This window comes from Pelodiscus sinensis, chromosome 2, assembly GCF_049634645.1.
Source record: "Pelodiscus sinensis isolate JC-2024 chromosome 2, ASM4963464v1, whole genome shotgun sequence".
In the NCBI taxonomy this organism is placed as follows: Eukaryota; Metazoa; Chordata; order Testudines; family Trionychidae; genus Pelodiscus; species Pelodiscus sinensis.
In genome coordinates this window covers 188,038,743-188,063,328 of record NC_134712.1, presented here as the reverse complement: position 1 = coordinate 188,063,328, position 24,586 = coordinate 188,038,743, and the positions used below count along the sequence as shown (strand labels likewise).

Sequence of the window (24,586 nt, the reverse complement as noted above, 5' to 3'; positions counted from 1 at the left end):
TGGAGGTTTATGTATAACATACATGCAAAGTTGTATGTCAATCTTTACATGCTTATCTTTGAGAATCAACAGGTAGCGAGAGAAGGCATTTAACTACTCTGAGCACTAGTAGGTCGATAAACATTATGGATTCCAACAGGAACCATCTGAACTATGCCAGTATCCAAATGGGTTCTCCACCCCAGCAGGAATACATCCATCATTAAAATTGGCACAGAAGTGGCTGGATGAAGTGAACCTCTGCACACATGTGAGGATCTGGCAACCGGTGAAGAGAAGTTTTTGGGTTTGGGGTGGGTTTTTTTACTGTCAAGGACATAGACAGAAGTTTGTTTAGATCGTGCTTTCTGAAGACTGGCATGAGCTGTTGATAAACTAGCTAAAATACTGAATCTATGTGATGGGAGGAGAGCCTTTGCATCCAGACTGGTTACTATGAACTCCAGTTGCTTTACTGAGGTAAAAGTGGATTTGAGTATTTACTTGTGGTCCCAGCTATAACAATAGGTTCATTGTCTTTTGTGTGGTTGCCAATGCATCAAAAGAATGTGCTTTGAGCAGGTAATCATGCAAATATAAAAATACAAATATGGAAATACAATTATTTCTTGGTTGCAAAGCTGTACCAGCATCACTGAGAAGACTCTGGAGAAGACCCTGGGTGCCAATGATAGGCTGAATGGGATCACTTGATATTGGAAGCGATCCTGCCCCAGAGTGAATCTTTCTAAGATGGATGAAACATGATATGAAAGTAAACATCTTATAGGTCAAGGGCCAAGAACCAGTCACCTTAGTCCAGAGATGGGATTATTGCTGCAGAGGTAACCATCTTGAAATGTTGTACTTCTACAAATCTGTTGAGAAACCCTAGATCTAGAAAGGGTCTCCAACCACTGTTCTTTTTCTGTATCAAGAAATACTTGGAATAGAAACCCTTCTCTTTGTGTTGGTCAGAACTGGTTCTATAGCACCTAGTTTTAGGAGGCACTTTGTTTCCTCACATAAAAGGTGCTTATGAGAGAGGTTCTAAGGGAGGGCAGAGAAGCGGGAAAGGAGAAAAAGTGGATTAAATATCTCTTGATGATCATCTATGGTACCCAATCGTACATGGTTATACACTTCCAGAATTGACAGAATGGGATACGCTGCTGGAGAAGATTTGGCTGTTGAAGAAAATGAAATTGGGGGCGGTAACTCAGGGCTTCGATCAAAATCTCATAATTGCTATTTACATGTAGATGGCTAGGATGCTGATGATTGTAGGGAAGATGTTCTGTTTCTGTACCCTTTGTCTCTTCCTCTGGGGCTGATAATGTCTCTGAGGAGGAACAGCATGAGCAGGCTAGAATCTTTGTGTTGCCTGGTATTTACTGGGTCGCTCTCTTCATGACAACTACTGTAACAATATATAGCAGTTTATAGAGAAACCTACTATGTTGCCCTTACCAGGAATTTACCCTGAGGAATAATTGCTTGAAAACTGGTCTCTTTCATCTGATGGAGGTATTCAATAAATTCATTTATTTTGGAATACAGTGTGATTATACTTTGTCATAAGAGCTTGATTAGCAGTGATCCTAAATTGTAGAGTCCCTGAGGAATACATTTTGCATAGAAATAAATTCAGTCATTTCCAGTTTTTGATGTATAAGGTGACATTGTAAATAAGAAGCCGGCAATATTATCTCCTGCAAATTATAACCAAACTTGTTTATCTGAGCCATTAGCTGAACAAGAATTAGGACTGAGTGGAATCTGGGCTCTAAATCTTTACACTTTTTTATTTTTGAATGCATTTTTTTTATATAATTCTACATTTGTAAGTTCAACATTCATGATAAAGAGTTTGCACTATAGTACTTGAATTAGGCAAACTGAAAATACTATTTCTTTATATATTACAAACATTTGTGCTCTGATAACCAAAAGCGAGCACTGTACACTGTATTGTGTTGTAATTGAAAGCAATACACTTGAAAATATAGAAAAAATTAAAAAATGGTTTTAAAATGCTATTCTATTATTAACAGTGCATAATTGTGATTAATGATTTTAATTGCTTTGACAGCCTTAGTACTTAGCACAATTCTCACTGACTTCTATTCACACATGGTACATGGAAAGATGACTGCCAACCTCAAGACCTTAAAAATCACCTACCAAATAAAGAATTAGCTCTATTACCTCTGCAGAGGCATTAATGATGGGAAATTACATTCTTCCACTGCTCAAAGCATGCAATAGCTGTGCCTGTTATACAGTCAAATGTCAGGATGAGAAAGGTCATGCTGAGTCACAAGCTTGCATATCAGATTTCTAAGACATGCCATTGTACTGTAGGAGGCAGTGTTGGTAATTCAAGAAGGGGTACTCTTCCAAGTCAAAACAGAATCAACTTTGAACCATAGTGGTAGATGTATTGGACAGCTGGCTGGTAGGCGCATAAGGCAGCTGGATGGTTCTTCTTTTAAAATCAGTTGTAAAACTAAAGTCATGGTCACTTTTTCTATTAAAAAATTCCTTAGCAACTGATTCCAGCATCATAATAAAAGTAAAACTTGGGTATTTGTGTTCTGCCTTCTTGAAATTATAGTCCCTCTTCCTAAATTGCCTCACCACCATTTTCTAAATGGCTTCTTTTCAGAAGTGAATGAAATATCTGTGTGTGTAGTACAGTAAAAGCTTTGTTATGTGGCACTCATGTGTTGCTGGTTAATTGAACGTGTGGGATACTCAAGCTTATAGTTCTGCAACTACCCCAGCCCTGTACCTGGAGGAAACCAGTGACCAATCCTCGTCCCCTTGGGAATAACTGGCGACCCTTCCCTTTCCCCCGAGCCACAGAAATGCCCTATGCAGCAGGCAGACGAGCAGGCCAGCAGCCCAGGAATCCTCCTGCAGACCCTGCTCCTGACAGCTCAAGGCAGGCTGAGGGGGAAGGAGATGGCTGACAATCAAGGTAGCTGGCAGTCCCAGCTGTCAGAAACCCCACAACGGCTGGAGCTATCAAGCCAGCCAGTTGGACAGGCAGGAATCAGGCATGCAGGGGTATAGTTGCTGGGGACAATGCCAGTTAACCAAGTTTTCTGGATGTACAAGTGCCAGATAACAAAGCTTTTACTGTTAAGTGTTTTCAGAACCTTCAGTAGGAAATGTGAACATAATCATTTTTAAAAATACTTACCAAGAATTTCATCAAAGATTTTGTACAAGCCTGGAACAAAAGTAACTTCTCTGCAATTCATCCCGACCTCTTCATCATAAACCCACATTAACTACATATAAACAAAATAAAAATACTTATTGTCTTGGGTTCAAAAATAAATATTCATGTTGATGTGTCATGGATTATTTACAAATCTTCATCACAAATCTTATTTGAGATTAAACCAGTCAGCGCTTTAAAGTTAAAAAAAAAAAGCAGTAATTCTTTCTATTTTTATAATTTTAGGCATTTGTAACCAACTGATTGACATGTTAGAAAGTTTCAGAGGGGTAGCCATGTTAGTTCTGCTTTTGCAGTTATAGATGTTCTGGATTCTTCGATTTCCATTCCAAATCATCTGATGAAGAGGGTTTTACCCACAAAAACACATGATATAATATATTTTCTAGTCTCTAAGGTGCCACAGGACTTTTAGTTATATTATGTTAGGTAAATCTACACTTCCACATGAATAAGCTACTACAGCTATTTACTTTTTGTACTGGGAACTTATAAATGCCTCCTCCTATATTGATGTACATGCTCATCACTAAGGATGTTAGATACCAATTAATTGAATAATCGTGTAACTGCATCAAAACTTCGTGGTTATACGATTAGACAACAATTCCCGGGGTGGGGCTGGAAATCAGTGTGCTCAAGTCCCACTCTTGAGGAGCCCCCAAAACCTGCTACCCACGCAGACCAGCTCCCGCCTGCCGCCCCATGCTGCTGCCTCTAATACAGCATCTCCTCATTACACGAGGAGTAACAGTTAATTTGAGGGAAGGGTTCTGGATCGGACTACTGCATCTACACACGGCGAGTTAATTCAGGCTACCGGCTTTTTAAAATGGCGACCGGCCGTGAATATGCTAATCAAGCACGGGATATTTAAATACCACACTTCATTAGCAACTTGGTATGCTTCATTTGCCTCCCTAGTTCGAACTAGGGGGCAAGTGTAGACATACCCTAAGTTACTGCTCCCAAACAACACTCTTCAGATACTACCTGGATAGAGGCTATTAACTTAGGAATCATAAAAAAGGACAAAACTTTTTAAGTCACACTCATTTTCCATTCACTTGGTTTGAACTTATGCCACAATTATGAAAGTCAGTCTCCATTCAATTTGGCACAAAAAATGGTTTATTACAAATGGCCGATTTTTATTATTAAGCTCTCCTGAGCTCATCTGTAATTCCAGACAGAATGAAAAGTTTGTCTTACTTAATTTTTCTTCCTATTTTAGAATGCTATTTTAGTTTCTACTTTTCCATGAAGCTAATGGATAGAACCAAACTAATCAACCTGGCTCAGGTTAAGTCCCATTTACTATATGAAACCCATGTGACATTATTCCCAAACCTGTATCAATACTGATAAGTGTGCTAAACATGGAATTACTACACTTGTATGTGCAGAGATTCAAACACTTAGATTGTACATACTGATACTTATGTATATTTATGTATGTGTATCTGCAGAGTAGGCAAGCATAAATTGCATAGAGCTATCTAGGGATATTTATTCCACACATTACACTTAACATTCAGTCAAATGTAGGTCTTAAACTTTAAAAAAAAAAAAAAAAAAAAATAGCAGGTGAGATAAACACTCTCTCTCTCCTCTGTGTTTCCATGTTTGAGGATCCTTTGGCAAGTTATCAGTAGTGGTAAACATTTCAGGGGAAAGAAAACAACTTTTATATAACAATATACTATACTTGGGTTAGCTTTGGAGGAGGAACTGAACTTCTGAGGCAGATGCTGCTCTTTCTCCTCCTCACCCCTAGAATGACAAGATTCCTTTCCCAAAGCACATGTCTGCAGGGAAGGATTTGTATTTGTTTTAATATTTGACTAAAGAATCAATACTGGAACATATGGCAGTTTCTATATCTTAATACAATGCTTGACTACATTAGGAGAGTGTGACTTCTCATAGCTCTTTTATCCAATGACGTGCAATTTGAAAAGTAAAGCATCATCCCAAAGAGCAAAAGACACTCTCCCAGGTGAGCCCAGCAGCAACACTGGTGGCAAAAACAAAATCCAACTGGACTCCTGAATCAAACAACAGTGTTTTGAGGGGAAAAGATGTCAAGTGCATCAGGCCCCATCTGGCCCTAGCCCCAGACCTATAAGTTTGGAGGAAGTATAACAGCATCAACTGAGGACAAAACTCCCATGGCAGGAGCCTGCCCTCACATTGCACCAGACTCCCCCAATATCAACAGACCGCTCTCTTCAATTTAGAATTAGGATGTTATTCTAAATGACCTCTTATTCAGTTCCTCACAATCTTCAAGATGCTGGGCTCAATCCCATTCTTCAGGTCTTTATACAGCCTTCCTTTCTCTCCCCCCATCCATGTCTTTTTCTCCCCTTTCCTCTGTCTTGTCTATTCCATTGCTATTTATTCATCCTACCTATTCACTAAAAGCAAAAAGGAATTAACATGACCTTTACTGACAATTACTCTGCTTTTATATTCCATCTCTTTATCCTGCCCTTATCTATGTTGGGGTATGTCTACACTACCACCCTAATTCGAACTAGGGTGGTTAATGTAGTCAATTGAAGTTGCAAATGAAGCCCAGGATTTAAATATCCCGGGCTTCATTTGCATCTTGCCAGGCGCCGCCATTTTTAAATCCCCGGTAGTTCGGACTCCGTGCCCGCGGCTACACACGGCACGGAGTAGGTAGTTCGAATTAGGCTATGAGGTGTAACGGTAGTTTGAATTAGAAAGCCTAATTCGAACTACCTACTCCGTGCCGCGTGTAGCCGCGGGCACGGAGTCCGAACTACCAGGGATTTAAAAATGGTGGCGCCTAGCAAGATGCAAATGAAGCCCAGGATATTTAAATCCCGGGCTTCATTTGCAACTTCGATTGACTACATTAACCACTCTAGTTCGAACGAGGGTGGTAGTGTAGACATACCCTAGGCTATTTAGATTGTAAACTCTTCAGGACAGGGATAGTCTCTTACAATGTGTTTGTACGATAGGGCCAGATGTGAGTGGAGCCTTTGAGCATGACTGTACTACAAATAATTAATAAAAACATGCACTCTCTCTGCTCACCAAGTAGATGTCAACAGGTTATGTGAATTGTAATTCTGTTAGCATCTTTGACTAATTTGGTGTTAGTTTCTTTTAAAGTGATCTTTTCTAGAATCTAACTACCAAAATAGAAATGGATTAAAAAATATTACATACCAAATTTGGGATGCCAATGAGAACTTGTCTATTTGTCCTGGTAATACTACTCTCTAAGTTTAATCATTTACAGATGAGCTCAGGAGAGCTTGATAATAAAGCTCCAATAGCTTCCTGTTTGGTGACAGGACCCTGGGCTGTACAACATTGTTTAAAGAACTCAACACATCAGAAAGAGGTTTTGCTAGCCAAATGTGTATATCTACTATGAGGAATCTTCTTTCTATTTTCTATCTAAAAATGAGGTAGGCAGAGGTGAACGTAAGCAGGTGCACCTTGGTGCACAGCTCCAGCAAGAACTGGCTGAGCTTCAGCAAAAGCCAGCAGGGAGCTATTTTAAAGAGCTGGCAAGGACTTTGGTTGCAATAGGACAGTACCTGTAAGAAATTTAAATTCCTTTCACCCCTGGAAATAGGTAACTCATTAAGTAGTGAATATGGCAGGCACCCAAAGAAAACAACATAAACAAACAAAAAAACAAACAAACACTATCAATGTACTGGACTTGAGATCTACAAAATTCTCTCAGCATAGTTGTTTCAAAAGCACCAGATACTGCTAAAAAAATACCTCTCCTACCCTATTTCCATGCATATGTAAACACACTACAAAAGGTTGACATAATATTCTGGAGTAAGAAGTGTAAATATTTGTTTATCAGCCACACTTTATTATTTATTCTTTATTAAAATGACAGAATACCAGTAAAGCTGTAAATTTAATGGAAACACACCTGAGTTAGAGGTTCCACTGATCCAATGTAAGTATCAGGACGGAGGAGAATGTGCTCAAGTTGAGTCTTTTTCTGGTAAACTCTCTCAACTGACATCTTCTTTGAAGAATCATTTTTACTAATAGTTTCGGACTCTTCTTTTTTTGAACCATTGTTCTGGTTATCAAATAGAGTCTGAAAAAAAAGAATGAGGCACATTACTTACAATCTAATTTATTCATCCTTATAACTCTAAAGCTATAAACAAATCTTGACTGAGATTTTAATTAATTTTGAGATTTATTTTCAAATTCAATTCTTGAACTCAGAACTCTGGTTACAGAAATAATTCAGCATATCACATAGGTTACAGAGGCAGCAGAGCGGGGGACAAGTGGGTCTATGGGAGTCCATATGCACAGGAAGCCAGCTTGAAAGGGCTCCTACCTGCTTCCCCTTCGTGCTGCCTATCAGAGGCAGCAGTGCAGGGGGCAGGCAGCTCCACAGGAGCTGGCTCCCCACATGTGTGCACAGTCTCCTGATACAGAGGCAGCAGGCAGGCAGACTGCATACAATCATGAGGGATAACCAATGAGCCCAGCCTTATTGGTTAACCATGTACACAAATACACGTTTACAACTATTATGAAACAGTCTTCTCTCATAGCCAACTCACTATCTTAGAAGCAACTGTTGGTATTTTATTAAAGCTAATTGTTAAAAATTATAATACGCAGGTTAAGAATGGAGTGTCTGTTCATCTGAGTACAGTGTTTAGAATATTCACAATCACAAAGTTTGTTTTAAAAGTCAGAAGCTATATGCAAGTACATAACCAGGAATAACTTCAGGTAAAGTTTTACAATACGTTTAGAAATTAGCATCCAAGTTACAAAAAGCATCAATAAACAGGGTCAACCAGCATGTTTTCTGAAAAAGGTAGGGACGGAAGAAAGAAGGGAGTAGGATTGTGTGAGTGATTCCAGGAAGGAAATTTACATAGAAGGAAGCAAACATCTCTTTCTGAACAATTTACCAATACAAACACCTAGGCTATGAATCTAAACCACAGCTACACTGAGGAGGATAGATCAGACCAGAGGTTGGCAACCTATAGCTTGCGAGCCAAATGCAGCCAGTTCCTGACTTACAAACGCATCTACATACGACCAGCCTCCCATTAAGCGCAGCCCCAACTTACAAATGACGATCCACGCTTATGAACAGTGCATTCCTATTTAAATGAATGGAGTCCAACTTATAAACACATCGAGTTACAACCAAGTGCTTGGAACGCAACTCGTTCGTAAGTTGGGGACAAGCTGCATGGCTCTCTGTCCAGGCACCCTCTGCCCCCTGGCCAGGCCTTACACCTTCACTCCCTTCTATACTCCACCTCCCGCCCAGATCCTGTAATCCCATTCCTATCCCATTCACTGGCAGCCCTATCCCGCATATTGAATGCCTCATTTTTGGCGTAGAGGGACCCACAAAATTCACTAACCTTGGTACCCCATGAGAATAAACCTGAGGCCTTGAACTTCAGTCCTCCCTGTTCCTCCCCTCAGGAGAACCAGGGGAGTGAAGTGTTTTAGTTGGGGGTCATATCAGTGAGAGTTGGGGTATTTTTAGGGTGTTTTGGGGGAGATTTGGGGGAGGGGCCTCTCACTGTGTGGTCCCCAACTGATTTTTCTGTGGGTCAGTGGCCCCTCGACCCAAAAAAGGTTCCACACCTCTGACATAAATGAAGACAATGTTGAAACCTGGTGTGTTGGACATAATATTTAAATTTAAAAATGAAGCCTGGACAAAAAGCCCCCAATTGGGGCCCAGCCCCCCATCTAGCCACAGCATCGCAGCACTCCTGTACCCACACACAAACCAACCCTGAGCCCATCATACACCTGAACCCCTCATACCCCAACAAACCCAGACTCCTGAACCCCCTCATCCCCAGCCCCTGCCATAAGATTGACAGGAGACCGCTTGAATGTGTGCATGAAGCTGGATTTGACTAGTTATGATGTAAACTTCAAAGAACTGTGCAAAAAGATGCAGCAACACAAGTCCCATTAAATAAAGTCTGAGTACAATGCTTCATTTGTGCTATCATTAATCATTGTCAATTATCAATAACATTAAGTTGTATCTTTTCAGACATGCAAATGGGCATTCTTGTATGGCCCTTGGTTGACCATTTGTCTGCATTTTCATGTAGTTTGACTCTTTGGTTTGAAAAGGTTGCTGACCCCTGAACCAGATATTACCACACTGTCTTTGTGCCTTTTCCCACCTATGATTCAGCAGCCACCAGACCTACAAAAAGGAGCAGTGGCTGCTTTAACTTACACTTAACTATCCTAAACCAAAAGAGTCAAAGACAATGGCTCTCCAGCCATGCCCCCAAATCAAAGGCAATGAAAAGGGATGGCATCCAGTTACTCTGCCACTTCTATGCCACCCAGGAAATCCTCCTCTGGTCAAAACAATCCCTGTTGGCTCACTCAGCCAGCTTTATGTAAAACTAGTATAATGTGATCCCAGTAAAACCTCTCAGAAGCAGGACCGAGTGTTAAATTATAATACCCAGTGAGACTCTCTCAATTACTTAACACTTAATGGTCATAACCTGTAAGAGCTCAACAAAGGAGATGTGATTTATATGGTAGTGTACGCAAAGTGTACACTGAAGTGTCACAACAGCATGATGATTGCTCTGTTGCTGTAGTGTTTCAAGCATATGCATGCTCTACTGGGATCTTGAGATTCTTGGAAATAAACACAAGGGCCTCTCCGTATGAGAAAGTTCCATTATACTGGCATCGTTAAACCTATATGTCGTTGATCCTGTTTAATAATTATATTACCAGATATTAACAACTTAATGGTAACATTTGCCAGAAATGGATGCATAACTAAGGTTCCTCCACAACTACCTAATAATCCCCGCTTAGTGGCTCAGGTCTGCTGTGCCTGGAGCTTTAGCAGCTGGGGGTGATCACTCATCAAAGCCCTAGTGTTGCAGGCAGGGAAGGGAATACAGCAGCAGCAAATGGAGCTGTAATCCAGATGCCAGTACTTTCTTTGGAGAGTTGAAATCCCGGGGGCCCACATCGGCACAGTACCTCACAGTGCTCTCCAGGCTGTATACTGCCCTGGCATGAGGATCCCATATTCTGCATCTCCCAGTGCGTCCTACCCTGGTTGCAACAGGTTGAGTCCTGTGCAGATACAAAATTTATATCAGAAACAAAAAACAGAACTATGTAGCACTTTAAAGACCAACAAGATGGTTTATTAGGTGATGAGCTTCCACCTAATAAACCATCTTGTCAGTCTTTAAAGTGCCACACGGTCCTGTTTTTTGTTCCAGCTAGACCAGACTAACACAGCTACATTTCTATCAAAATTTATATCTGCATCCACAAAAATGAGCTATGGATTTGCCATGCTCTATCTATAGTCAGGTTTGCTGGCCTCAAGGCATAGAAGGAAGTGGTGAGACATGCTGAGCAGTGGTCGCATGCCACTTTGGAGAGATGCGGACAGAAAAGGTATGTCCCAGCATTTCCCAAGCTGTAGCCCCAACCAGCCTTCTTTTATTGGCAATTTCTGGAAAATTGCAACTTTTTGCTCGAAATCAAGAAATTGTTAATAAACAGAATCCAGCGAAGTGATATTGGCATATTTCCTGCGTGAAAGTTCTTATTCCAGAACAAAAATAGCTTTTTTGAATTATCTTAAAACTCTTTCAAAGAGAAAGAATGCATCTCCCCACAAAAAATATAAAAAGGTACTAATACTTGAAAATGTATACACTTGAACTAAGGTTGAGATGGACATAGGAGATTTCTGGAGAGCCTCTGGATTACGTTAAAAGGGGTAAAAAACAAGGGTGATGTCAAGCTAGGAGTCTATTATAGACCACCTACCCAGCCAGAAGAGGTGGATGAGGCTTTTTAAAAAAAAAAAAAACACACAACTAACAAAATTATCCAAAGCACAGTATTTGGTAGGATGGGGGATTTCAACTACCCAGATATACGTTAGGAAACTAACACAACCAGGCACACATCATCCAATACATTCTTGAACGGCACTGGAAAAAACTTTTTTTAAATTGAGAAAGTTGAAAAAGCTAGTGGGGAGAAGCTGTTCTAGTCTGATTTTAACAATTGGAAAGGAACTGATTGAAAATTTGAAAGTGGAAGGCAGCTTCGGTGAAAGTGATCATGGAATCACAGTTCATAATTCTAGGGAATGGTAGAAGGGAGAACAGCGAAATAGAGATAATGGATTTCAGGAAGGCAAATTTTAGTAAACTCAAAGAACTGGTAAGTAAGGTCTAACAGGAAACAAAACTAAGAGGAAAAACAACTGAAGAGAGCTGGCAGTTTTTCAAAGGGACATTAGTAAGGGCCCAAAAGCAAACTATACCACTGTGCAGGAAAGACAGAAAGTATGGCTGGAGACCACCTTCGCTTAACCAGAAGATCATACACGATCTAAAAATCTTTAAAAAGTCATATAAAAAATGGAAACTAGGTCAGATTACAAAGGATGAATATAAGCAAATAATGCAAGTATGCAGGGGCAAGATTAGAAAGGCAAAAATCACAGAATGAGTTCACTCTTGCTAGAGACATAAAGGGTAACAAGATAACATTCAACAAATGTATTCAAAGCAAGAGGAAGACCAAGGACAGGGTAGACTCATTTCCCAGTGAAGAGGGAGAAACAATAACAGGAAACTTGGAAATGGCAGAGGTGCTGAATGTCTTCTTTGTTTCAGTTTTCACCAAGAAGAGTGATGGTGATGGGATGCCTAACATGGTGAATGTTAGTGAAAACAGGGTAGCTTTAGGAGCTAAAATAAAAAAAGAACAAGTTAAAAAGTACTTAGAAAAGTCAGATGCCTTAAGTAACCAGGGCCTGATGAAATGCATCCTAGAATACTCAAGGAGCGGATAGAGATAGGATCTGAGCCTTTAGCTATCATCTTTAAAAAGTCATGGAAGTTGGGAGAGATTCCAGAAGACTGGCAAATGTAGTGCCTGTCTGTAAAAAGGGAAATAAGACCCACCCAGGAAACTGCAGACATGTCAGCTTAACTTCCGTGCCAGGGAAGATACTAGAGCAAATAATTAAGGAATTCATCTGGAAGATAAGGTGACAGATAACGGCCAGCATGGATTTGTAAATCATGGTAAACCTATCTGATAGGATGACAAATGTTGCGGATAAGGGAGAAGCAGTGGACATGGTATACTTAGACTTTAGTAAAGCATTTGATATGGTCTCGCATGACCTTCTTATCAATAAACTAGGGAAATAGAACCTAGATGGGGCTATTATAAAGTGGGTGCATAATTAATTAATGGTTCAGTGTCATGCCGGAAGGGCATAACAAGTAGGGTTCCACAGGAGTCTGTTTTGGGACCAGTTCCGTTCAATATCTTCATCAACCATTTAGATGTTGGCATAGAGAGTACGCTTATTAAGTTTGCAGATGATACCAAGTTGGAAGGGGTTGCAAATGCTTTGGAGGATAGGGTCAAAATTTAAAATGATCTAGACAAACTGGAAAAATGGTCTGAGGTAAATAGGATGAAGTGTAATAAGGACAAATGCAAAGTACTCCATTTAGGAAAGAACAAACAGTTTCACACAGAGAATGGGAAGCGCTTCTCTAGGAAAGAATACTGCAGAAAGGTATCTAGAGGTCATAGTGAACCACAGACTAAATATGAGTCAGAAATGTTACAGTGTTACAAAAAAAAGCAAACACGATTCTGGGATGCATTATTACGAGTGTTGTGAGAAAGACATGAGAAGTCATTCTTCTGCTCTATGCTGCCCTGATTTGGCCTCAGTTGAAGTTTTGTGTCCTATTCTGGATACATTTTAAGAAAAATTTAGAGAAACTGGAGACAGTACAGAGAAGAGCAACAACAATTAAATGTCTACGAGGGAAGACTGAAAGAATTGGGCTTGTTCAGTTCAGAAAGGAGAAGACAGAGGGGACATGATAGCAGTTTTCAAGGATATAAAAGAGTGTTACAAAGAGGAGGGAGAAAAATTGTTCTCCTTGGCCTCTGAGGATAGGACAAGAAGCAATGGGCTTAAATTGCAGCAAGGGAGGTTTACGTTAGACATTAGAGAAAACTTCCTGTGAGGGTTGTTAAATTTCTTAATAAATTGCCTAGGGAGGTTGTGGAATCTCCATTACTGGAGATATTTAAAGGCAGGTTAGATAGACATCTATCAGGGGTGATCTAGATCAGTGTTTCTCAGCCAGTGGTACGAGTTCCCTTAGGGGTACTTGAGAGAAGTCTGGGGGGGGGGTACATCAACAACTTAAATTTGGAGAAAACTGAATTTTTGTTTTAAGTTTTACAGGGCTTTATTATTTTTGTAGTTTTTACACCCAAAAATTTCATCGCCCGCCCAGCTACGATTAAGTTGTTTAAACAAGTATGTTGCAATGGTTAAAAAAAAATGTGTCTGAAAACTGTAGGTACTGGGGGTACTTTTTTTTTTTTTTTAAAGGGGGTACATATATATTTAAGGTTGAGAAACACTGATCTACATCAAGGGTGGAGAACCTAAAGGCCCTAGGGCTGGATGCAACTCCCAGTTTGCTTGGATCTGGCCTCCAAGGCTCAGGGCTCCCGCCTGAGTGGGGAACCCACACTAGTGTTCCAGTTCCCCTGCCATCTCCCCATACAGCTGGAGCATACAAAATCTACAGGGAGCTTGAGTCCCCAGCTGGCCCCGTGCTCCCTGCAGTGCTTTCACCCTGGGGCTGTTGTTATACTTCAAAGGTGGAGATGCCCTTATCAACTAATCTAATAATCTAAATTTAACATCCCTATCAAATATTACTCCAGGCCCGTGGTCACCAACAGGTCGATCGCGATCTACTGGTCAATTGCGAGGCCTCGACCTGTCACTCGCCTGTCTGCCCCGCCCCCATTTCCCTCCCACCCCCGAGAAGCCCCACTACTTACCTCAAGTGAAAATGGAGGTAGTGTCGGCTTCCCGGGGATGGATAGAAGTCCCGCAGCTTAGCGCCGCTTCCAGCGATTCCAGAAGTGCACTAGCTGCTCTGCCAGGTGTACTGCAGGAGGGAGCATTGGCTCCCTGCACTGCACAGGAGAGGTGAGTCAGCCACACGAGAGGCACGCAGGGGGTTTCCTGGCGCGCACGGGGGGGGAGGGGGGTTGGGCCCGGGGGAGGCGCGCGTGCTTCCATGCACCTGCACGGGGGGGTTGGCACCGGGGCAAGCGCATGGGGCTTCCCTGCTCGGGGGGCGGGTTGACCCCTGGGCAGGTGCGCGCTGGTTTCCGTGGGGGGGGAGGAGGAGGGAGATGCAGGGGACTCTCTGCCGCCACTGGCACCCTGCTCCCCAACCCCCACGCTCCAGCCACAGAACGCTGTCCCCACTCCCCTGTCCCCAGCCACACAACTCTGTCCCCATTCCCGTCCCCACTCCCTGAACTCTGTCCCCACTGGCACTCTGTCCCCTGCTGCAGAACCCTGTCCTCTGCCCTCCCAGCACCCTGTTCCCTCTCCCCTGCCCCCAGCCGCAGAACTCCGTCCCCACAAAATGTATAATTATAAATGCTTCATTTTAGATTTAAATAGCATGAATAAAAAAAGACCATTTATTTCATAACTATAAACAAGTGATAATTTTATGTATCACATAATTTAAAAATAAACTGTTTATCAGAGTGTGTCAGTAAGGGCTGGGGATAGCAAGTGATGGACAGGAGGAGAATAGAGAGGGTGGGGCTTCAAGGAAGGGGCGGGGCGGTAGATCTTCACCTGTTCTGAGATTTAAAAAGTGATCTTGGGTGTAAAAAGGTTGGAGACCAATGCTCCAGGCAATGTCTGGTGACCTAATTTGACCAAAGATGCAGCCATCTGTCCCCAAACTAGGGTCTATATCCAGACAACACTGAGTGAAACTCATGTAGATTGTGCAGAGGCAAATGAAGACCACTACTAACCTCAGCTCACCACCATGATTTATTCTACTACTCAGGCAATGTACATGATACAGCTTAGAGTACAAATTATGTTTCTCAGGTGTGAATAAGTCACAACCCTGAGAGATGTTACACAGACCTAAGTGCTGGTGCGGACAACGCTGTGTTGCCGGAAAAGCTCCTACCAACATAGCTACCACTGCATGTAGAATAATTTATTTGATGGGAGAACTCTCTTCTGCCAGCTTAAAGCATCTGTACTAGCAGCACCACAACAATGTAGCTGTATATCTGCAGCTCTGTACTGTAAACAGTGTTATTCTCTCTTGCACTTTCAGGCAATATTCCCTCTAATCTTTTCCATACAGGTGTAGAATACATTTATGTGCACTGAGGCATGTGCAAATGTGCGCCATTAGTAAAAAACAAGAAACCTAAATGTAGGTGCTCTGCTAATCAGCTGGGCAGCATCTGAATCTCTCCTGAGTGGCTGCACAAGCATACAGCTTATAGGGAACCCTGCTGTCAGAATCTCATCTTGCCAAGTGATCTGTATTTCTTTTTACAGTATCTGGTGAGTGCCAGAATTGCCCATTTATTTTTCCAGTAATTCCATGAATAGTTTCAGCCTGCAATAAAGTTTCTCACTGTAGTACTAGGAGAGCTGGAAACTGATCTGTCTGAGCATCGGATCTCAAGACCAAGTCCTTCATGAAAAAGAGAAACAGATGTGTCCCGTTATCTTTTTCAGAAAGCATTATTTCAGCTCTAAGATTTGTTCCAGTTGAGAAAAGACAACGTTTGCAATATGTGTGAAAGCATGTGGAGCACATCAAAGTTTTAATTTTTGTTAATGTTATTCTGATGTCAACGACAGTTTTTATGCCCAGGGAAGGGAGCTCAAGTCCTATATAATAAGGAGGCCACTTTCAGAGAAACTAGAAACACCCAAGACCCTGACCTGAAGCAAAGACAGCAGTGTTTATTGTCAATAGCAATACCAGGCTGAATATGAACCATTACACAATGGTGAGGGGCTAAAAATCAAAGAACACTACACACTACGGCTACGTCTACACTGGCCCCTTTTCCGGAAGGGGCATGTAAATTTCACCAGTCGTCGTAGGGAAATCCGCGGGGGATTTAAATATCCCCCGCGGCATTTAAATAAAAATGTCCGACGCTTTTTTCCGGCTTTTAAAAAAGCCGGAAAAGAGCGTCTACACTGGCCCCGATCCTCCGGAAAAAGTGCCCTTTTCCGGAGGCTCTTATTCCTACTTCAAAGTAGGAATAAGAGCCTCCGGAAAAGGGCACTTTTTCCGGAGGATCGGGGCCAGTGTAGACGCTCTTTTCCGGCTTTTTTAAAAGCCGGAAAAAAGCGGCGGACATTTTTATTTAAATGCGGTTTTCCCTACGACGACTGGTGAAATTTACATGCCCCTTCCGGAAAAGGGGCCAGTGTAGACGAGCCCTACAAGTGGAAGGGACCTCGAGAGGCCATCGAGTCCAGTGCCCTGCCCTCATGACAGGACCCAGTACCATCTGGACTACTCAACATGCGGCCTTAATCTTTGTATTCATGCCCGTCGGTATCAAAGAAGGTATTTGCATATATGTGCAGACCTCAGCATGTGCTGTGGGTATCATTGTGGCCCACAGAGCTTCCAAAATTGAGTAGCCCTGGTCTAGACCATCCCCGATAGACATCTATCTAACCTGCTCTTAAATATCTCCAGAGATGGCGATTCCACAACATCCCTAGGCAATTTGTTACGAAATTTTAACCACCCTGACAGTTAGGAAGTTTTTCCTAATGTCCAGCCCAAACTTCTCTTGCTGCAGTTTAAGTCCATTGCTTCTCGTCCTATCCTCAGAGGCCAAGGAGAACAATTTTTCTCCCTCAACCTTTAGACCCCCTTTTAGATACCTGAAAACTGCTATCATTCCACTTTCAGTCTTCTCTTTTCCAAACTAAACAAGCCCAATTCTTTCAGTCTTCCTTCATAGGTCATGTTTTCCAGACCTTTAATCATTCTGGAGGTGTGCCTAACGTAGTGAATACAAGCAGAGAGAGGGTAAGTTTAGAAGATAGGATACACAAAGAACAAGTTAAAAATCACTTAGGAAAGTTAGATTTCAGCAAGTCACCAGGTCCTGATTAAATGCATCCCAGGATACTCAAGGAGCTGATAGAGGAGGTATCTGAGCCTTTAGCTATGATCTTTGAAAAATCATGGCAGACAGGGGAGATTCCAGAGGACTGGAAAAGGGCAAATACTGTGCCCATCTATAAAAAGGGGAATAAGAACAACCCAGGAAACTACAGACCGGTCAGTTTAACGTCTGTCCCAGGGAAAATAATGGAGCAGGTAATTAAGGAAATCATATGCAAACACTTGGAAGGTAATAAAGTGATAGGGAATAGCCAGCATGGGTTTGTGAAGAACAAGTCATGCCAAACTAATCTGATAGCTTTCTTTGATAGGATAACGGTCTTGTGGATAAGGGAGAAGCGGTGGATGTCATATACCTAGACTTTAGTAAGGCATTTGATACGGTCTCGCATGATATTCTTATTGATAAACTAGGCAAATATAACTTAGATAGGGCCACGATAAGGTGGGTGCATAATTGGCTGGATAACCGTAGTCAGAGAGTTGTTGTTAACGGTTCTAAATCCTGCTGGAAAGGGATAACAAGTGGAGTTCCTCAAGGGTCTGTTTTGGGACCCATACTGTTCAATATCTTCATCAATGATGTAGATATTGGGATAGAGAGTACGCTTATTAAGTTTGCAGATGATACCAAACTGGGTGGGGTTGCGACTTCTTTGGAGGATAGGGACATAATTCAAAATGACCTTAGCAAGTTAGAGAAATGGTCAGAGGTAAACAGGATGAGGTTTAATAAAGAGAAATGCAAAGTGCTCCACTTAGGAAGGAACAATCAGTTCCATACATACAAGATGGGAAGCGACTGTCTAGGAAGGAGCATGGCGGAAAGGGACCTGGGGGTCATAGTGGACCACAAGTTGAATATGAGTCAACAGTGTGATGCTGTTGCAAAAAAAGCAAATATGATTCTAGGTTGTATCAACAGGTGTGTTGTAAGCAAAACTCGTGAAGTCATTCTGCCGCTCTACTCTGCACTAGTTAGGCCTCAGCTGGAGTACTGTGTCCAGTTCTGGGCGCCACATTTCAAGAAAGATGTGGAGAAATTGGAAAGGGTACAGAGAAGAGCGACAAGAATGATTAAAGGTTTAGAGAACATGACCTATGAAGCCAGGCTTCATGAACTGGGCTTGTTTAGTTTGGAAAAAAGAAGATTAAGGGGGGACATGATAGCGGTTTTCAAATATCTAAAAGGGTGTCACAAGGAGGAAGGAGAAAATTTGTTCCTCTTGGTTTCTGAGGACAGGACAAGGAGTAATGGGCTTAAAGTGCAGCAGGGGAGGTTTAGATTGGACATTAGGAAAAAATTCCTAACTGTCAGGGTGGTCAAATATTGGAATAAATTGCCAAGGGAGGTGGTGGAATCTCCCTCTCTGGAGATATTTAAGAACAGGTTAGATAGACATCTGTCAGGGATGGTGTAGACGGAGCTTGGTCCTGCCTTGAGGGCGGGGGGCTGGACTCGATGACCTCTTGAGGTCCCTTCCAGTCCTATTATTCTATGATTGTTGCACTTCTCTGTACTGTCTCCAATTTCTCCACATCTTTCTTGAAATGTGGTGCCCAGAACTGGACACAATACTCCAATTGAGGACTGATCAGCACAGAGTAGAGTGGAAGAATGATTTCTCGTGTCTTGATCACAACACTCCTATCGATGCATCTCAGAATTATGTTTGCTTTTTTTTTTGCAACAGCATCACACTGTTGACTCATATTTAGCTTGTGGTCCACTATGACCCCTAGATACCTTTCTACAGTACAGGCAGTCCCCGGGTTACATGGATCCGACTTACATCGGATCCCTACTTACAAACGGGGTGAGGCAACCCCGCACTAGCTGCTTCCCCCCAGCAGACCAGGGAGACGCAAAGCTAGCGCTCCTTCCCCCCCCCCAGCAGAACAGGGAGATGCAGAGCGGCTTTTCTCAGCAGACACCTCAGCTTGAGAATAAAGGACTGAGGGAAGTGAGGTGTGGGAGAATAAAACTGAGCTCTGGAGAAATGTTTGGCTAGAGTTTCCCCTACAATATGTACCAGTTCCGACTTACATACAAATTCAACTTAAGAACAAACCTACAGTCCCTATCTTGTACGTAACCCGGGGACTGCCTGTACTCCTTCCTAGACAGTCGCTTCTCATTCTGTATGTGTGAAACTGATTGTTCCTTCCCAAGTGGAGTACTTTGCATTTTCCTTATTACACTTCTTCCTATTTACCTCAGACCATTTCTCCAGATTATTTTGAATTATGACCCCATCCTCCAAAGCAGTTGCAACCCCTCCCAGCTTTAAATAATTAAACAGGGAGCCAAAAAAGATCTCTCACTCTGCCTGCTTATTGTTTTATATCTGGGCTGACCTCTCCTGTTTTATCCCATGGTGAGCTGTCACAGGAAGGAGAATGAGGTGATAGTGAGGCATGAACATTGGCAGAAGCAGTTGGAAACAATCTGAATATTACAGCATGATTACCTACCATAGCATATAGAGTAACAGCCCAATAACTCTCTAGGGCAGTGGTCCCCAACACTGTGCCCAGTGAGCGCCGGCCCTGGGAGCGCCGTGAATTGGTTGCCTGCGCTCTGGGCACGCGGCGCTTTGGGGTGTGGGGGGAGGAGGAGGGGAAGCGCGTGGCGCTTCAAGGGGGCGCCCCGCCCCCGGTCGCGCGGCGCTTCGAGGGGGGGCCCGCCCCCGGTCGCGCAAGTGTCCCCGCCCTCTGGTGCCCAGCAGGCGGACGGCCACGCCCTCTGGTGCCCGGCAGCCTCAAATGGTTGGGGATCACTGCTCTAGGGACTTGGAAGACATTTCTCTATTGTGCAGTACAGTACTGGTGTCCGCCAGCCAGTCAATGCTTATTATCCACAGGGGGCGATCTTCATGCTGATTAAGATGACAGCAAGTGAAGGAGAGCCCAGTAAAAAGGAGTTTTGGAAGTCCTACAACATCTTGAACAGTGTGGAAAACATTGACACATCATGGGAAGAGATCACGTTGCAATGGTGCTGTTCATAGCTGAATGCCATCCACCGCTTAGTGGGATTTGATGCCGTTCCTGCTCTCAAGCAAGAAACTGTCAGGTTGACAGGAAGATGCTGACTTTGAGGAGGGGGAGGAGAATTTACAGGAGTAATTGAAGTCATATGTTGGGGAACTGATTGAACTGGACCAACCATGGATATCTGAAGAAAGCAAGGATGAGGACAACAGTGACACGTGACAGGAAGCCAGGAGTCCCACAATAAAGCATCTCTCCCATTTCTTTGGATTGCTGGATGAGAGGACGGAAATCCTACAGAGCATTTCATGAATGGTCTTCCAGCCTCTAGGACTCTTAACAATGCAGTAGCTTATTGCAGAAAGATCTATCATTTAGAGTTTCATGCAGGAGAGCAGACATTGATAAAATCCCTTTTTATAGACTTCTGCAACCAAAAAGCTAGCCATGGAAAAGCCAGTCCCAGAAAACCCAACTGCAAGCCCTACCTAAGTTTAATACAGTGTAATACATTATAGTAGTATAATTGACACTGTATTAAAATGTTATATGCCTGAACAAAGTGAATAAGATGTGTAAAATGTGAATTATAACACCTGTCATTTTTAAAAGTACACTGTTTAGATGAAAAGAGCATTGTCATAGGCGAGTATGGCAATGCTATGAACGCATCACCCTTCCCCTTTCCATTATTTTTTGTAGAGAAAAATTCCTTGGTATCCTTCAACCTTTTCAAGAGCAGAACTCCAGTGAATATAGAGGACCCCCTGTTTGGCCTTAATTATATATTGTTTGATCTCTTAACTGTAATCCAAGCAACTGGGCTTGCTGGCCTACAGAGAAAGAATTTCTTTTTTTTTTTTTAGCAAGTACATGCACACATCAAAACAGATCTTTGGCTTAGTCTTTCCTGCATTAATATATCACAATGCACTCTATGAAGACAAGACAGGGAACCAGTGCTGATTTTATGGATATCCCCTTTGGGAGTTTGTCCCAGTGATTCTGCTTCAGAGAGAAGCAAAACTGAGTTCAGATATTGCTTAAAATGTATTTCAGATGTTTAATCAATCATTCTATCCTCAAAGAGGTTGGGCTTGTTGTCTTCTCTCCGCACAGGAACCCATTATGGGTCTCATGGAAAGTACAGGGGCTCAAAAATGGGATCTCCATAGGCTTCCCACCCTACCCCTTTTTTTCTTCTTACAGTATGAGCTCATTATTGATTTGCATTTCCTTGGGAGGCTAAGCCTGTGGTATCAGGAGTCATCCCTGGTGGGCCCTACTATAGAAGAAGGACTAGGGAATGAGCAGTGGACAGAGCAAAGAATCTTACCACATTCTTTGGCATTGGCAGCATCTTTACTGTGCCCAGTGCCTTCCCTCAACCTCAAGAAGACACAGTAGACCCTCCATTGTCAATGGCTGCTGAGACACAGTTTTAGCACTTAGATGTGATTTTTCATCTGGTTAGCTGCCCCACTGGTTTCATTCTGCTCACATACATGGGAGGAGAGCTGTTGGCCCCTAAAGTCAATTATTCTAAAACTGCCTGCCTCTGAGTGGAGTGAGAGGGCAGAAGAGGCAACCTGAGGTTGACTAGGTTAAGGCTTCCTTGGTCTAACTCTCTTTTTGAAGCTTACCGATGTCTGCAGCAGCTTGTACCCATAAGAGAACCCTCCCCAAAAGGCAAATGTTTTCCTAAGAGGCCCCAGGGAGAATTTGATAGTCATATTACTGACTGAGCCAAATTGTTCACCAAAATTCTGAAATGCAAAGTTTGAAATTTCCCTCAGTAAGCTCTGCAAAGAAATCTAATTCGGTATGCCTGCCACTACACAGGCAGAGACAACTGGAGAGGATTTCAAGAAATGGGTCATTCCTCTGCTCACAAGTCTGGTCTTCGAGTAGCAAGCAAGCAGAAGCTGTGTAACAGAGCTATGGACTTTAGTACATTGTACTAAACTTCACAGCTTTGTTACAATGAAGAATCTTTACCATCTACGCCCCCAAAATAATCAAATACACCAGTTCTCATCAGAACCAACTGGAATTAGTTTGGGAGTTTCCATCTTAAACTATTCTCAAGCTAGGGAAATTAGGAGGAAAAAAAACCAGACTGAGCACTGGACAATTCTTTTTTAATCCTCATAGCTCCCTACTGCTGCGAAATATTTCTCTCACCAATACAAGGGGAAAAACCCTACCCTATTCCCTGAAATTTCTATGACACTGGTTTAGATTTTACAAAGTTTGGTAAAGGGAGCTGGGTATCAAAATCAGACTTAAAATATTCATCTAGCCTTGCCTTCCCTGAGAGACCCACTCTAAAAATCAATAAATATTATAAAGTAACAAGTAAAACAAACAAGGCAAGAATAAGGCATCACACACCATCTTTGAGAAGTGAAAAGAGGCCAACTTTTTGTGCACATTAGCAATTGTCAAGGCTGTTCCCCAACTCTGGCACTTTGAGTGTAGCAGATATGCCTGCAAGAGACTTTAGTTAACTGAATGGCTGGAATATCCAGGAAAGGATATTACCTGCCCCCTCTTCATCACAGCATTGTTGTATTATACCCATTTTCAAACTGAAGAGCATCATGTATATTATATAAAGCATTTTATAAAGAACTTGTTAAAACAACTCCTCACTTTGATTTGGCAGCGATTGCAGATGACTATTATACTTTCCAGGTTCAACTCCTTTGGGTAAAATAATGTGAAACACATAGCTAATATCTCTTCTGGACAAGATTATCACAAAAGATGTTTTAAGGTCAGTTGCGAGTACCTTTGAAATTATTTAATTAACAAATGGTAAGTTTAAATCATCATGTAGTCCAGTGGTCCCCAACCTTTTGGGGCTGCCGGGCGCCCAGGGGTGGTGCCGCTTACGGGCCAGGCGCCCAGGGGCGGGGCCTCGCACAGGCCACGCGCCCACACATGCACCGCACGCCCAGGGCCAGTATGTGCCACGACCCTGGGCAGGGGCTGCCCATGTGCCCGGGGCTGGCACCAGCATGTGCCGCGACCCAAGGACAAGGGCTACCCATGAGCCACACGCCCGGGGCCGGCACAGCATGTGCCATGCGCCCGGGACGGGGTCGGCTGAAATTGTTCAGCGGGAACATATAAATGGCCCAGCAGGCGCTACGGCGCCTGCGGGCACCACGTTGGGACCACTGATGTAGTCCCTGTGATGGACACTCCCCTCCATGCTTTATGAAATAGATTTATGAATATGAATATATATATAACCCAAAGGTGCTTTGAGCGAATTATTTTGTGTAACCCATCAATCTTCATGTCATGGGTCTGTTTATCTTACTTTGATGCATGTATCATTTGTGTATGTAAAATTAGACGTATGGAGTGGAGAATGCTTTGTGGGTTTCAAATGTGTGAATGAGACACATGGAGGGTGTTACCCTCATGAAGAGCAACTGTTAATCTCTTTTATCCTTAAGTCTGAGCAGGGCTTGGTAGGGAGCGGCCTCAATTTTTTAACAAAAAGAATAGGAAAGCAGAGGCCTTGGTCTTTTGGCTGGGCTTTGGATTTGAGGGGCAGCTGGAAAAGAGGTTTTAGGGTGAGTCTGAGTACATCTGGCCCAGCAGGACCAGATGGTAAGAAGCTCCAGAAAACAGGAAGGTGAGTGGCAGGGGCTGTGTCAGCACCCCAGGAAGCACCCCCGAGAGATCATCTGTGACCGCAACTCATCACAGTTCCCTTACTAAAGGGGCCTTTGACTTTTTCTGAGAGAATCCTTTGTGCTGCAATCCAGCCCTAGAAACTACAACTCCCATGAGTCCTTGGGAAAAAGGAGGAAACGGTGGCTTGTCCAGGCATTTGGGTGCTCTCCATTTTGGGAGAGAGGAGCCAGGTTCCTGGTAAGGAGCCTTTGTCCAGTCCAGGAGCAGTTGTGTTTCAGCTAGAGCCTGGGACGGACAGCCTATGGGGCTTGGATCTAGTAGGCTGCTCCTGGGGCTGCTGATTGTCCCTAGAGAGGAGACACTCTGGCTGTGCCTGTGACTACAATGGGCCTACATAAACCTGCACAGGAGTTAACTGTGAGAAACCTGGCTCTTTGGGAAAGTACTTCCTGGGACAGACCTCAGAGAATAGACTGACTCTAGGTACAAAGAGAAGCAGAGTGACCTGCCCAGTGAACCAGAGCTGCTGGCATTTGGTGGAACCTGCTCCAAAGGCAGAGGGATTTTGCAGGTGGCTACTCAGCTTGGACTCACACAGAGAACCTGCACAATGCTGTTCCCA

At 42.9% G+C, this 24,586-nt stretch overlaps 1 protein-coding gene across 3 annotated transcripts in view; it reads right to left on the bottom strand.

The window, feature by feature from the left end:
- The window catches only part of TOP2B (DNA topoisomerase II beta), a 115,533-nt gene that overhangs the window by 66,082 nt on the left and 24,865 nt on the right, over positions 1-24,586 (bottom strand). For 2 of the 3 annotated variants that reach the window (XM_075922030.1, XM_025190305.2), the window contains exons 1-3: positions 10,274-10,336; positions 7,170-7,343; positions 3,188-3,278 (exon numbers count right to left, since the gene is read on the bottom strand). In XM_075922030.1, coding sequence (XP_075778145.1) covers positions 3,188-3,278; positions 7,170-7,343; positions 10,274-10,330 — 322 coding nt within the window. In that variant the 5' untranslated portion in view covers positions 10,331-10,336. Of the gene's footprint in view, positions 1-3,187; positions 3,279-7,169; positions 7,344-10,273; positions 10,337-24,586 lie in introns of those variants that run through there. The other variant, XM_006134319.2, reaches the window with a different exon arrangement.